This window comes from Manacus vitellinus, unplaced genomic scaffold, assembly GCF_001715985.3.
Source record: "Manacus vitellinus isolate BGI_N305 unplaced genomic scaffold, ASM171598v3 scaffold_50_pilon, whole genome shotgun sequence".
Taxonomy (NCBI): Eukaryota; Metazoa; Chordata; class Aves; order Passeriformes; family Pipridae; genus Manacus; species Manacus vitellinus.
The window spans coordinates 4571531-4586585 of record NW_021940612.1 but is presented as its reverse complement, the minus strand read 5'-3'; the positions used below and the strand labels follow the sequence as shown (position 1 = coordinate 4586585).

Sequence of the window (15055 nt, the reverse complement as noted above, 5' to 3'; positions counted from 1 at the left end):
GGGAACCATTTCAAATTAGTTGGCTTAACATTTTATTTTTACTCGTAGACTTATAATGCGCTATTCTGTGAAACAAGTGCTAAAGATGGATCTAATATTGTAGAAGCAGTTCTTCATCTTGCTCGGTAACATTATTTCTTTTTTCAAATAAACACAACTGAGTATATTTTGTAAAAAGGATATAGTATGTGAATATACATACAAAGTCATACATGTAGTTTTAAGATTGTACCAACATAAAAAAAAAAAAATTAAAGAGAATACCATGTTGAATTGTTATAGATAAATGAAGGACAGGATTTATTTTCAGTTTAATCAAGTAACATTTTTGCTCGCAAATGTTACAAAGCTATCTCAATAATTAATATTCAAATTAGAGCTCAGTTATGGAGCCCACCATTTTAAAACCTATTTGGTGAATGAATTACATTTTTAATTGTACATGGATTTACTTTCCTAATTCTCTCTTAAATTATTTTCAGATGTGTGTAATTCTATGTATAAATAGTTTTTAATTCTTTCCAATATATTAATATATGCTCAGTTCTGTTACTGACCATTCTAATTACACATTTTTCTTTGATGTCCCTTTCTCTGAATTACTTACAAGATAGAAATTCTTTATATATTCATTTAGCGCCCTGGTATTTCTGTGATAATGTGTGAACCAAACATTACACTTCCATTACCTTTCCAAATAATTTTTTATTACAGTATAATTTTTCAAGGCTGATGTTCTGTAATCAGTAATCACTCATACATGCACAACTTTTAAGCCCACATTTATAAAAAACATCCAACAATGTGCATTTTTATTCTGAAGATAAATTTATACTTGAAACAGAAGTTATTTAGTTTTATACTTTCAACTATGAACGTATTCTGAAGCAAATAAATAAAAATTCTCAAAAGAAAAGGCATATCAGAACATTGGGGAGTTATTAGGTATTAGGTATAATTGTATTTTTGTGACTAACTATGAATTGCACAGAAATATCCATATGATTCCAAAATTAGAAACTTATGAGATCTTGATTCTGTGCACTAACTCCATAGTTTTAGCCATGCAACAGATGGTGGTAAAACTCTGTAAGATATAGTGGGAGAAACAGAACAGTGAACATGGATAGAAATATTATAATTGAGTGCATTTTTTGTTTGGTGATTTTTTTACAGTGAAGTGCGAAAACGAAGTGATAATCAAGATGATACGAGGTCAGTAACCAGCCTGGCTGGGACACCTGTCAAAAAATCGGCACTGACAAAAAACTGTTGCAATGTTTAAGAGACACATAATTTTCCTGTCTTAAATAACTTGTGTATTAAAAAGAACCAAAACCAAACAACAAAAACCAAACCAACAACCAAGCCAAAATATTTCAATAATGTTTCCTTTTAATTGTGGATTTATACATTTGTGTTTAGAAATTGTGCATTATGTTAAAAATCTGGACTCTACTTTCTATTCATTCATATTTGTACAATTGCTTCACTCCATAGACTCCGGTTTCACTTGTCTGAAGTAATATAATATAATGAAATGAGCTCAGAATAAGTGCTGCAGTGGTCACAGCATACAACATTGCAATACATGTTGTTGTCTGTACCTGCTTGTTTCTCTATGGCGTGAGTATTTCAGAACTTAGTAGTATCATATGTCACTCATAGGTAAAGAGAAAATTACAGCTTTAATTAATCTTTTTGCTCATGTCTGTTTATCTAGTTTTTGAGGCCTTCAGTTACGTGTTGAGGAAACATTTCTTGAGAAAACTCCAAACCATTAAAAGGCTGCCCAGGTCCATGTAAACCCTAAGTTTAGGGCATGAAGCAGAATGATCTCTGTCGGGAGAAGACAGTGGCAGGTGCATGGGGTTCTGGTGTACTTTCTCAAAAGCTGGTGAGTTAGAATGTGTTTTGTTTTGGGAGTTGGGGTTTGTTTCAGAACGGAGAAGTATACTTTGCATCTGATCTGACACAGCTTGGAGGTGAAAGAAGCATTTGTGTGGACTGTTACCATTCAAAATTCCAGAGAGAATGTAACATCTGTTATATTCATTGCTGAAATGAATTAATGATCCAACCTGCCTGTTTGTTTAGACTTTATTAGTATTACAAAGTGATAGGGATTGTAATTTTCCCCTTGTTTTTTCAAATGTCTTCCGTTCAGTCAATAATTGAGGGATTGTAATAATACATAGGAGTCTGATTTAATGGATTTTTTAATCATTTTAAAAGTTTTAAACTATGTGAAAGAATTGCTGCACATGCACGAGCATCTGTATAAGCTGTTCATTAAAAGAAGATCCTGAAATGAACAGCAACCACTTACCTTAATGAGAATTCCTTTGCCTGATTTTGGGAAAGTTCTGAGAAACTCAGCAGGGGGTGGTAGCTTTAAGTGTCAGCATCTCTAAAAACTGAGTTATTATTGCTTAAAATAATTCCAAAGAGTTCTACGGTATAGTAAAAATTGTAGGTATTTATACAGTTATCTGTCATGATCCAGTTCTTCTTAGCTTTCACTAATTTTGATCAGAATGGGATCTTTTCAGAACCAACAGGTTTGTCTCCTCTGTATCTATTAATAACACATCTCCAGGCTAGCTCCGTAAATCAACCTTGGATAAAGTTTTATGGACTGATTGGAAACCCATATGACTAGCAGCAGTTACTGCATTTTATCAGCATTGTATTTGAACACTGTATAGTCTGTATTGTGTTACCTGTTGTATAAAATGTAGAGTTGTCAAAGACAGGATGATTCGTAATTTGCAAAAAAAAAGTTTAAAGTAGGAAGAGCAGTGTTTTTAGGCATCCTTTCAAACTCTTACCAGAGCAGTTAATCCTCAGGTAATTATCTGGAAGTTTGTTCTTAACAAGAGAGAAGAATCTAGTACTGGAATGAATAAGACATTTTATTTCACAGTATAGTAATTTAGCTCTAAAAGAGAAACATATTTGGTAGTTTGGGTTTTTTTTAAGTACTAAGAGAATCTTCACACACTACTTTATTCCATGTGGGAGACTTCAGGGTTGTAGCGTATTCCCACACAGCAGTACAAGAGGCCTCACTGTAGTCCTGAGACTTATCTGGAGCTGATGGCAGAGAACAAAGGACACTCAGGTGTATGAGAAATATGCTTAGTCACATACATTTTGTCTGCTATTAACCCTGTACTATTTAAACAAGAAAGTTACAGTTCCAGTTAGCTTTTCTGAGGAGAAAAACCATGCTGAACTGACTGCATTGATGAGGGCGTCTTCTGTGTCCTTCTCTCTCTCCATTAGTGAAATTGAAGTAGTATTAATTGATTGTATTTGCTGATAGTTCTTCCTGCAACATTAGGGAGAAGAGAGGAAGATGATCCAGTGCTTGGTTTCTAAAGTGTGACCTTACAACATGTACATATTAGCATTTTCTCAGGATAAGAAGGTAGTGATTATAAGTTTTCTGAAAAATCCATGTACTAAGAGCCTCAAAAATAGTCAAGAGAGAGAAGAGCTAACTAAAACTTTCATTCAAATAAAAGGGAGAGTTCCTTGGGCATTCCCCCAGTGAGGTCTCTCAACTTGACAGGGGTCGTAGCCTCTTTTATCCACTCTGCCCAAAACTCAGGTCCCTCCCTGTTTCTCCATTGAGTGAGGTATTCCGGGGTTACAGACTTTCTGACATGCCTACTACATGTCCCCCATTGCATGCTCATTAAGGGCTTTGAGGGTCCTCAACATTTTCAAAATGGAGGTTACTGCATATTTATCCCTTGCTGCTGATTGGTTTCCATGTTCTGGGCACTGTGTTATCTCATGCTGGGCAACTACATAACTTTTCTATCCCCTACTACTAAGTTAACTGTGACTACTACAGACTTTGCAAGAACATTCTACTTATTCCTAATAATCCTCCCTTTTTTTTTAAAATTATGTTCTTGCAAAAGGGAGTACCATTTTGTTAATGGTTGTCTCTTGGTCTGCTTCAATATCTAAGGTTAAAGTTTCTTGAGAATGAGTAGTTGGTAATTCTCATTTACACACTATTTTCAGAGCCATTATTTTCTGTCCTTTAATTGCTATTTCAGGGTCATTAGGCATAGCCACTATTTGCATCCTCTTCATCACATATGCAGTAAGTTGCATAAGACAAGGAATCATACAAGGCAGGAAAATTAAGGTAGCTTGCCTGCAAAAAACAAAGAATAGTATTTTCTTTATTGCTGGTCCAACTGCAAGCCATGAAAACATATCTATGCCCCACTCCTTCCAAGATTCAACTGGGACATGGACTAACTTTCGGATTTGTTTTGTTATTTATTTTACTGTTTTTCCATTGTCATCGATTTGCAGGCAGCAATTTGAGTTATTTAATTTTCCACATACTCCACTTTCCACTGCTAACAAAAAATCAAAAACCATTTGGTGTTTAAAGTTGGCAGTTCTCATTTGGGTTACTTGGTCTCCCAGCAAGTCTAAGACATTAGCTGTTTGATTGGCAATAATCTCTAATATAGCTTGGAGTCAAATTATATGATTTAAATTATAGATGGGCTCTCTTGTTCCATGAATCAATTCACGGGGGTTCCGTGATATTGTTATCCTGTGGCTGTTAGCTGGGACAAATGGGTTCGCACACATTTTATTGATATGGCTTCTGCCTTACATATGTAGGGTAAGAACTTGCAAGGAAGAGGGCGTAACTGAGGAGGAGTAAAGGAGGAGCATGCAAAATAGGAGGATGACGCAACCATATAGGGAAGGGTTCTGCAATGCAGCAAAGATTTACCAGTGGGAGGGCAGGGTTCAAGACCATGAGGGATAAGGGAATTTTCCAGAACTTACAGTCCACTGTATATATCTATAGGGGATTACACAATAAACTGAGAAACATAATGTGAAATCCGAAATGCTTATTCTTAAACGGTTCATATCCATTCATACGATGGTCTCATCTTCGCAGGGAATCTCGGGCTCAACACTTCTCTTCCAATCTTCATATTCATCTTCTCCCACATTATCCCAACAAGAATCCTGAAATACTTATAGTGGTGGGCTGTTAGGAAAGGAAAATGCTCTTTATTTTCAAGTCCCGGAAGATGAGGAACTCTGGGATAGTCTCTTGTCCAGTGTAAACTGGGCACTTAAAGGACACTGTTGGATCAACAGTGACCAACACACATATAGAAGATTGCCTGAAAATTGGACGAGGAATTTGTTTTGTAGGATGTATTAAACCCTTATTCTTTTTTTTTAAACCATATACAGTTTGGGAATTAAAGTATTGATGATTAAAAAAAAAAAAAACAAACGAGAACTTAAAACCTCCCTTACAGGAGGAAGAAAACAAAAAATGGAAAAAGAATGAGTGGACTTCTCAAAGGATTATTGAGCATTATGGACCAGCTATTTGGAACTTTGAGGTTTTGCAATTTCTTCCCCTAGTGCTAAAAATCTGTTTCCTTCTATTTGACCAGCGCACAGGTGATAACAAAGAAACAGGATCAAAAGTTTTATCTTCATTTGACTGTCAATAGGAAGGTCCATTTGAGTACACATTAAGTAGATGCTCAGTGGGTAGATGCAGGAACTTCTTCCTAAATCAACACAGACTCTTCTACTCACGGTTTCTGTGTAGTATAAGTTTAGGCTTTGCTTCTTTCTCTTCTAGTTGTGAAGTCCAGAACTCTGGTGCTCTAGAAGGTTTTACTTGTGTATGGTGAGTCCACCCATCCTGAGCAGTCTTAACTGCTCTCTCTGTGGTCAATAACACCTAATATGGTCTGCACCACTTTCCCACCAGTGGTGTTTGCAGTCCTTAGCTAGAACCCAGTCTCCTGGACAGATGTCATGAACTGTGAAATCCAAGGGTAGAGTTTGTGCCAGCTGGGCTTCCTGTTGAAGAGATTTTACAACAGACAGTATTCTGGCCACATGCTGCTTTATGAACAAATTTCTATTCTGCTTTCTTTTTGTAACCCAACCGGATAAGGGATTCCAGACATTATCTCAGATGGAGATAACTTAAGACTTTCTCGATGTTTAGCTCTTATCCTTGCTAAAGCTATAGGTAAAAGCTGAGTCCAGGGCATTTTTGTTTCCATTACTAATTTTAAAAGATATTTCTTGATCTCTCCATTCATACATTCTACTCATCCAGAACTTTGAGGGTACCATGGCATATGTAAAACAATGTCACAAAAGGCTCAATGTCACGTACATTTTAAGAAAGGCCTCTGCTAGTGCTCAGGAGCCTCAATGACTCCCTTCATGAAGTTGTTTTGATATTTGTAAGGCCAATGCCTTCGGTATCCATTGTTTACCCTTTTTTGTGAACCAATTTTCCCCTCTATTTTCTGCTCCACTGTTTTTAATTGTTTCCAATTCTTGTGGCAAGAAGGACATTCCTTCTGGCAATAATTGAGTCACTGGTTGGAGGGGAAATACTTCAGATACCTCAAGCAAAAGTGCTTTTTTCCAGGCCTCTTCATCTGCTAATCTATTACCAGTCACTTCTGCAGAAGTGTTTGATGTCCCATTTGATGTTCTTTAACATGGACCACTGCTATGTGTTGAGATAAATCCATGGCTTTCAATAATCTCTGTATCAAATTCTCATATGCTAGTGCCTTGCCTCTACAGGTTAAAAGTCCCCTTTCTTCCTGTAATTTCTCAAACATATACGCATATTTGGAATCCATATGGACATTAACTGCTTTTCCCTGGTGTATTTCACAAGCTCGTATCAGAGCTAATAGTTCAGCTGCTTGTGCTGACTAGATATAAGGTAATCTACCACAGTCTTTTAATTGTTCTTCTTCAATTATAGCATATCCAGTATAACGCTTCCCTTCTGTCACCTGTGAGGATACATCAATAAACACATTTTGTCGTCTAGATAGTGGACCATGTGTTAGGTCAATTCTAGTTCATGTTTGAAGACCTGTTACCTGAATGCAATCATCAACTATTTCAGGATTTTGTTCATCCCTGTTTAAACAAGAAGCTGGACTGAAACTTTTTCTACCTTTGACTTCTAAATCATCTTACTCCATTAGACAAGTTTCATACTGTAACAATTGTGCATTAGTCATCCACTTAGAGCCTTTTCCTGTTAATAGTGCTTTAACTTGGTGTGGGACTCTTAACTACTAAGTGTCCTCCCTTAGTTAGCTTTCTAGCCACAAGCACCATTTTTGCTGTGGCTGCATGACTTTGAAGGCAATGTGGCCATCCCGTAACTACTATGTCATAATTTAGAGAAATAGGCCACTGGCCTTTGAGAGCCACCATGATCTTGTATTAACACTCGTTTTGCATGTCCCTGGTTAACATCTACATATAATGCAAATTCTTTGTTCAGATCTGGAAGAGCTAGGGCAGCAGCTTGAATTAATTTACTCTTTAGTTACTTAAATCTCCTTTTCCCTTCAGGTATCCAAATAATCACTTCTGGATTTTCTTGAGTCAACAAATCATACAATGGTCTGGCTATTATTGAAAAATCTTCTGTCCAAGTCCTACAAAATCCCACTAATTCTAAAAATTCTTTCTTCATTTTTGGAAGAGGAATTTCCAAGATTTCTGTAACCCTTTCTGGATCTACACATTGTGATCCATGCATTGTAATATGTCCTAAATACTTAACTTCTGTCGCTACCATTTGATCTTTCTTTTCAGAAATTCTTAGTCCTTTTTCAGGTAGAAAGTTAAGCAATTTTCACAGTAGTGTCTTCTACTTGTAAAATCATCTACATACTGCAATAACCTGACTTGTGGAGGTAATGAGAATTCATTTAAAAGATTTTTTAAAACTTGTCCAAATAAAACCAGTGATTCAGTATATCTTTGTGGCAGTGCGGTCCAAGTAAGTTGCTGTTTAATTACTTTCCCTCCTTTTTCTTGTTCCCACTCAAAGGCAAAGTATAGTTTACTATTGTCTGTAATTGGGCAACCAAAATGCATCCTAACATGGAATAATAAGAGTGAGAAGAGAGAATTTGATTGAGAAAAGTATGAGGATCAGGAACCGTAGGGTGTCTAGGCTTATTATTCTTAAATCTTGAACCATTCAGTAACTTCCATCTGGTTTCCTCACTGGTAAAATTGGGGTGTTATAAGGAGACATACATGGTTCTAAAAAGCTAGCTTGTCATAATGGTTGGATTATAGGTTTTAACCTTTCTCTTCCTTCCATTGAATAAGGTAGTGCTTCTGGGATACAATCTGATCCTGATGCCTTAAAATAATCTGTTCTGTATTTAATTTTCCATATTTCCCAGATACTGCCCACATATTGGGGTTTACTTTTTCATAAGCCCCTGATGATAGCTTATGGAGTGTAATGATTGTATTTGCTTCGGTTTTATCCTTCACAATATTAATTTGCATACCCACTTTTGCCATCAAATCTCTCCCCAGCAGATTACAATCACAATTTGGAACAAAAAGGTCATGCATTTCAAATTTATTTTCTATGTCAGCCAGTATAGGTTCCAGTATATGTACTTTCTCATCCTTCCACTTAACCTGTTGAATAGTTAAACTTCCTTTTGATAATCAACCTCCTTTTGGCAGAAAATTCAGTGTAGATCTAGAAGCCCCAGTATCCACTAAAAACTGCACTACCTCTCAGTCAGGGCCCAATAGGCAGTTTATCAAGGGTTCCATGGTGGTGGGCTCGTAATATGAAGGGAACCTGTGACACCCCTAGCAATCCATTTCCATTAAATGGTGGATCTCCTCCTCTTCTTGTTCTGTCTGCTTCTGTGGCCATTCTTTTTTTCCAGTGTCCCTCTTTCTTACAGATTGCACATTGGTTCCTCCCTAACTTAGGTCATACTTGAACTTGATTAGGAGAGTGAGGGGTATTGTGAGAGGATCTGGGGGTCCAGTCTCTCCCTCTTGCTTCCCCTTGTCCTCTCTTTCCTCCTCATTTAGGTTGAAGAATCTGGGCCATTACCTTAGCCTTTGTTTTGGCTTTCTCCTTGTCCTTTATTACATAAATTTGTGTTTTTCATATTAGATCTTCTAAAGATTCTGCTACTCTTCTTCTCTTTGAACCCTTTATCTTACATCAGGTTGTGATTGAGTGACACATTGTACCTTCAATGAATTTTCAAATGCAGGGCTTTCAGGGTCTAACCCTCTCTGTTTTCTCAAGGCATCCCTAAGCCTTTCTAACCACTGGGTGGGGCTCTCATCTTTCTCTTGTTATAGAGATATAGCTTTAGACACATTACCCGTTTGTGGCACTGCTGTTTTTATTGCTCTAATTAAATATGTGTGATAATCTCTTAGATGACCTAACTGCACCTGGCTGTTTGGGTCCCAGTTGGAATCTGCTTGTGGAATAGCATTGTCCACAACAAGACCATCCTGTCCTACTACACCCACAGCTTGTGGGTGCTCATCTTCCCAGCTTTGCTGTGCCTTTTGTAAAATCATTCACTTTTCCTGAAATCCAAAAAAAGATTCCTAGGAAGAAATCTCAGTCTTTCCAAGTGTAATCTGCATACCCTAAATATTCATCTATTCTCTCTCCTACTCCTGTAGGATCCTCCAAATGAAATGAAAGCCCTTTCTTCAATCCTGAGTTGCTAGTGGCACTATTACAAACCTAAAACCTCCTCCTTGGCCTCCTAATGGGACCCATCTCAGTGGCATTTGCAAAACTCTTTCTCCAGCAGCATACTGTGTTCCTGCTCTTGTCTTTGGGGGAGACAGGATTGAATTGCTTCCCACCTCCCCCTCCTGCAGCATCTGCAAACCCCCCTCTTTGACAGGAAACCGAATTCCAACCCTTGCCTTTGAAGCAGACAGGGTTGAGTTACTTCCCCCCTCTTACTTCCTGTCACCCTTCATCCTTAGGGCACTGAGAATTCCCCATTCCCTTTCCTGTGAATGACTTCATGGTTCTGACTGTCTCCTTGATAAGGTGGAAGCAATACTTGCAACACATCCCACTTAAAATTTTTTTCCTTCTCTCTCTCACCTTCTCCCCAATTTTCTCTTTCCCTGAAAGGACACAACTTCACAAAAGAAGTCTCTTTTGACTACATGTCACCACAACTCCTCTCAGTTGTTTCCATCCCACTATCATCCAAAAAGGCACACAGGGTCTGAATAAGATCCTCATCATGAGACCCAAAATGCGGCCACCTAAACCCACGAGGTAGTGAGTACTTTGGCCAGTGAAAACAATAGTATTTTACCATTAATTCCTTAGTCACCCCTTCTGGTGAACTTATACTGTCCCAAAATTCCAGCATTTTACCCAAGGGACTGTGTGGGGGTATACAAGGGTCATCACCCTTTCTGCCAGATGCCTTACCTGGCTTTTTGCTGTCTCTGGGCCCTCTCTTTTTACTTCCCCCAGTTCCCGTTACTCATTGGGTGAGATGTTTCAGTCCTTTCCCTGACTCCTTTCCAAACCAAAACAAATGTTCCTTTATCCTATTGTCCTCTCTTGTCTGTCTCTGGATAGCCTTGGGAACCCAATCACCCGTCTCATTTTAGCCTCTAGTGAAAGCAACTGATCACCAAAACTGTTAATGCCGTGTCTTCAGCTCCATTCATCAGCCCCTGCCCTTGGAGGGTGGAGTCAATCCTGGACAAGAGCCCCCATTTATACTGAAAAATCCAGGTACTAAGACCTTCAAAGATAGCCAAGAGACAGAGGAGCTAACTAAAACTATTTGAATAAAAGGGAGAGTTCCTTGGACAATCCCCCAGCGAGGTTTCTCAACTCGATAGAGGTCGCAACCTCTTAATATAAACTGTTACTTACATTCCAAAATATTTCTCCTTCAGTGTTGTTACCTCTTATTAGCTCTAGGGCTTAAAGTGAGGCTCACTGTTCTTTGTGTCTGTCCTGAGCTACTGTGTTTGACTAGCTCTGTGGTGTTGGCCTGCAGTAAATGAGATGAAATACAGTTTCCTCAACCTTGTTGACATACTTACATGAGCAAAGCATTTTGGTTGAATACAGAGAATCACATAAAGTTGTTTGCAGGAAGAATTTTTGGAAGTGGTTTTATACAATGTCCCAAGCAGAGATGGACTTTTGCCAGCCCTAGATCAGGTTAGCTGTAGGTTTGGCTATCTAGGCTCTGAAAATCTCCCAGGACAGAGATACTGTCACTGTTCTGGGCAACCTGTTCCCATGGTTGCTCTCCCCTTCTGGATAAACATTTCTCTCCATGTCCAACCTCAGTTTCCCAAGTGGCTACAAATTAGTAGCAGTTTCCCCTCATTATATTGTCTCCTTCTACTAAGAAGAGTTTAACTGCAATCTTGATGACTCACCCTTTTAGTATCTGTAGATCGCCCTTATTGTTCTCTTGACTAGTGTAAGAACATCAGGACAACCTCTTGCAACCTCTTGCAAATGTGAATTCCACATCCCAGAATTAGCAGCATATGTGCATGTGTAGTAATTGCTTTTGTATCTAATATTTTTATCATACAGAGAGTGCCATGTTAATGTCCATGCCTGTAGAGAGGCTTTTTGAAGGATGTGAGTTCAGGGACCTGCCTTCACACCTGTTTTTCTTTCTCTGCAGGATTAGACCATTGATATTTTGGGTACTTTTTTTTTTTTTCATTTATTTTAATAACCAAAATCTATCTTGTGTTATTTAGCCAAATTATATAACCTGAGTTCCTTTTTGTAAGCTCTGTAATTTTTTTGTAAAGCAATTATAATTTGAAACAGTGTTGTTTTTTAAATAAGATTCAGGGTTGAAAACTGTTAACTGTAACAAAGTTTTACCTTGAATTAAATCTATGATCAATGTTTAGAAGACTTAGAAAGCACTACCAAATGGGGATATAGCTATAGCTCAGTTGGAACTGGTTTTGGAAATCTCTCAATGATCAGCTCCATCATGTCTTTAGTGTTCACATAATAACACATTGAATTCATGTTAAAGCAAAAAAACTTGGAAACATATTTAAATTTAGAAATTAAAGCACGTATTTATACAATGCACAAATTTTTGCGTTGTTTTGCTTTGAAGGGCTACCTTGCCTTCAGCCTGAGGGTAAAATGGCATACATCAGCTTTATGCTCTGACATGATTGCACTATTGTCCTTTGAATGTTTTTATGGTTTTGTTCAGTACGTAAGAACTGTTAATTTAATTGCACAAAGTTATTGTTTCAGTTAGTGACTGTGCTCCCTTAGTACATGTATTTATTTGAAAAGGAGAGGTTTTTCATATTTGTCCTCATAATCTGTAACTGAATTATTTCTGTTCAGTTGATGTGGAAGCATTGTTTTATATTGGGTTTTTTGACCCTTTTTAATTGTAATGTAGTACACATTTCTTAGGCAATCATTTCTGTGAGACACTCATAAAAATATTTTGATCACATAAGTTCTTGTAACCACTTTGTGCCTGTTTAGCATATATTTGTCTTGATAAGACAAGCTGCAGCTTCTTAGTACAGTGATGGCCTTATATGCCTTAAGTATTTTTCTGTGTAAGTAACTACTTTTGTATTGACTACAAAATCCTCTATTATTTTAGGGAAAAAATTACAGTTATAAATCTCTATGACATGTTAAAATGTACTTCAAGGAAGATATCTATGGGCCACTCCTGCAAGGACCGTCATGTAGATGTGCCTACATGTACATCCCCAAATGTGCATACATGTAGATCCCCAAATAAAGTAATGGGTTCTGTGCTAGTGCAAGCAATCCATATATAGATCCTTTTAAAGTGGTTTTCTTTTTTTCCTCAATCCACTGCTCTACAGCAATGCTAGGCAATGTTATAGGGAAAAACACTACAGTTAAAGATCCCTAATTCTTAAACCAAAGGGACAAATATATTCATATAGTCAAGGCACTTCATTGTATTTAAAAGAAACATATTTCCAAGATGTTTCTGGCTGTTTTAGATAATTATCAAAATGAATCAATATTTCAAGTGCAGTTCAAATGCCCTTTACCACTACCTCTGCTAGACTTGATATGGCGTGTAATGCTATCCCTCTGACCCTGTCTGGGCTACTTATGTGTTAGAGAAACTTTTTACAGCGCCGGTTATTTTATTACTTTTCTTCCACTATATTACTGTGAGTCCTAATCCTTTCTTATTGATATCCTTAGGACTGGTAATATCTGTATTCACTGTTATTAATTTTTCAACAGAAGTTGATATGTGAAATGTATATGCGAATGTGTTACTGAGTTTGTACAAAGAGGTCCTTTTTCTACAGTTTGTACTCCTTCAGTTATGGCTCCAGATAGCTGGACTGATAGGAAATTAGTCATTAAGTGTCTGAGTAACAAACAAAACCAATTTGTGAAGATTTCCCACTGACCATGAAGTTAAGTATGCAAAATAAAAGTGTTTTCATACTAGTATGAAGAGGAAGAAATTGTGCCCATTGCATGATCATCTTTTAATAAAAATCTGTATATTATATACATAAGGCTCTAAACAGTGAAATGTTTCTTTAAATTTTATACTGTTTACAAATAAAACTGGTGTTCATGCAGTTTGCTCTTCCTTAAATCTACTGATCACTGCATTTACTGTAATTTTATATAATTAGTTGTTTAAAAACTACATCTTTCCTGTATTACAAATTGCTGTATAATAAAATGCACTTCAATAGCCATTTTTCTTTGGTGTATTTTCTTTTTGTCAATGCTCATGAGCGGCAATCCAGTATAGCATCTGTGACCTGTCAGCTTACTGTTGTTATGGTTCACCAATTTCTGCAGCCAGCTGCATACAAGTGTGATGCAACCAACCACTGGTATCTAGCTGCCTCCAAATTTTTAGCCTCAATGAACAGTCATCAGCTTACATCTGACCTGGGAGATGTCCCTCACTGGGATTTCTGAATAAGTCTTGAAATTATGCTGCTGTATCTGTTTCCAGAGATGCTTTAGCCGCTCTGTCTCCAACCACTAGTATGTGATATTGGTAAGGTAAGAAAGAAAAGAAAGAAAGTACCCAAAAGTAACCAGCTTATTGCAAATATGCTTTACATAGGGCTTTAGACATCAAATAAAAAATACTTAGAGGTCCATATGTCAAAGAAAAAAAAAATGCCCCATAGTGGAAATTAAAAGCTGCTTCAGGTAAAATTGGCCAATTTAAATTTTACCATAGAATCACAGAATCATAAATGTTGGAATAGACCTCCAAGAACGAGTCCATCCATCAACGTAACATTTCCAGGTCTACCACTAAACCATGTCCATAAGTGCCACAACTACATGTGTTTTAAATATCTCTAGAGATGGTGACTTAACCACTTCCCTGGGCAGCCAATGCACGAGAACCCTTTGAGTGAAGAAATTTTTCCTGACATTGTGTAAACCTCCCCTGGAGCAACTTGTGACCATATCCTCTCATCCTGTCCTTGTTACTTGGGACAAGAGACTGACCCCCACCTGGCTACAATCTTTCAGGTAGTTGTAGAGAGTGATAAGGTCTCCTGTGAAGTTCCTTTTCTCCAGGTTAAACAACCCCAGCTCCCTCAGCCAATCCTCACTGGACTTGTGTTCCAGACCCTCCACCAGCTTCATTGGCCTTCTCTGGACACGCTCCAACACCTCAGTGTCTTTCTTACCATGAGGAGCCCAAAACTGAACACAGGATTTGAGGTGTGGCTTCATCATGGCTGACTACAGGGGGCATAATCACTTCCCTGGTCCTGCTGACCATGCTATGTCAGATACAGGCCAGGATGCCATTGGCCTTCTTGTCCACCTGGGCACAACCTGGCTCGTGTTCAGCCAACTGTCAGCCAGCACCCTCAGTTCTTTTTTCAACAGACAGCTTTCCAACCTCTCTTCCCCAAGCCTGTAGTACTTGTAACACTTCAGCCCTGGAGCTGCAGGCTCACAGGCTTAGCTGGGAATTTTACTTTTAAAAAGAAAAAAATATATATATATGTACACATATATATGTACAGTTCTTTAATTCCTTAAGATGGCATTAAGAGCATAAGCAACAGACTTGTTCCCAAGGTGTGTCTTTATTAATTTAGGGGAGAAAATAAGGGAACTTGGCAAAGGTTCAAAAAGGGCAGTACACAG

At 37.8% G+C, this 15055-nt stretch overlaps 1 protein-coding gene across 1 annotated transcript in view; it reads left to right on the top strand.

Annotated features, from left to right (window-relative positions):
- RASEF (RAS and EF-hand domain containing) overlaps positions 1–5290 on the top strand; it is a 32956-nt gene extending 27666 nt beyond the window's left edge. Inside the window, 2 exon segments of the mRNA XM_018080911.2 lie at positions 49–125; positions 1177–5290. Coding sequence (XP_017936400.2) covers positions 49–125; positions 1177–1285 — 186 coding nt within the window. The 3' untranslated portion in view covers positions 1286–5290.
- Positions 5291–15055: the final 9765 nt, after the last annotated feature.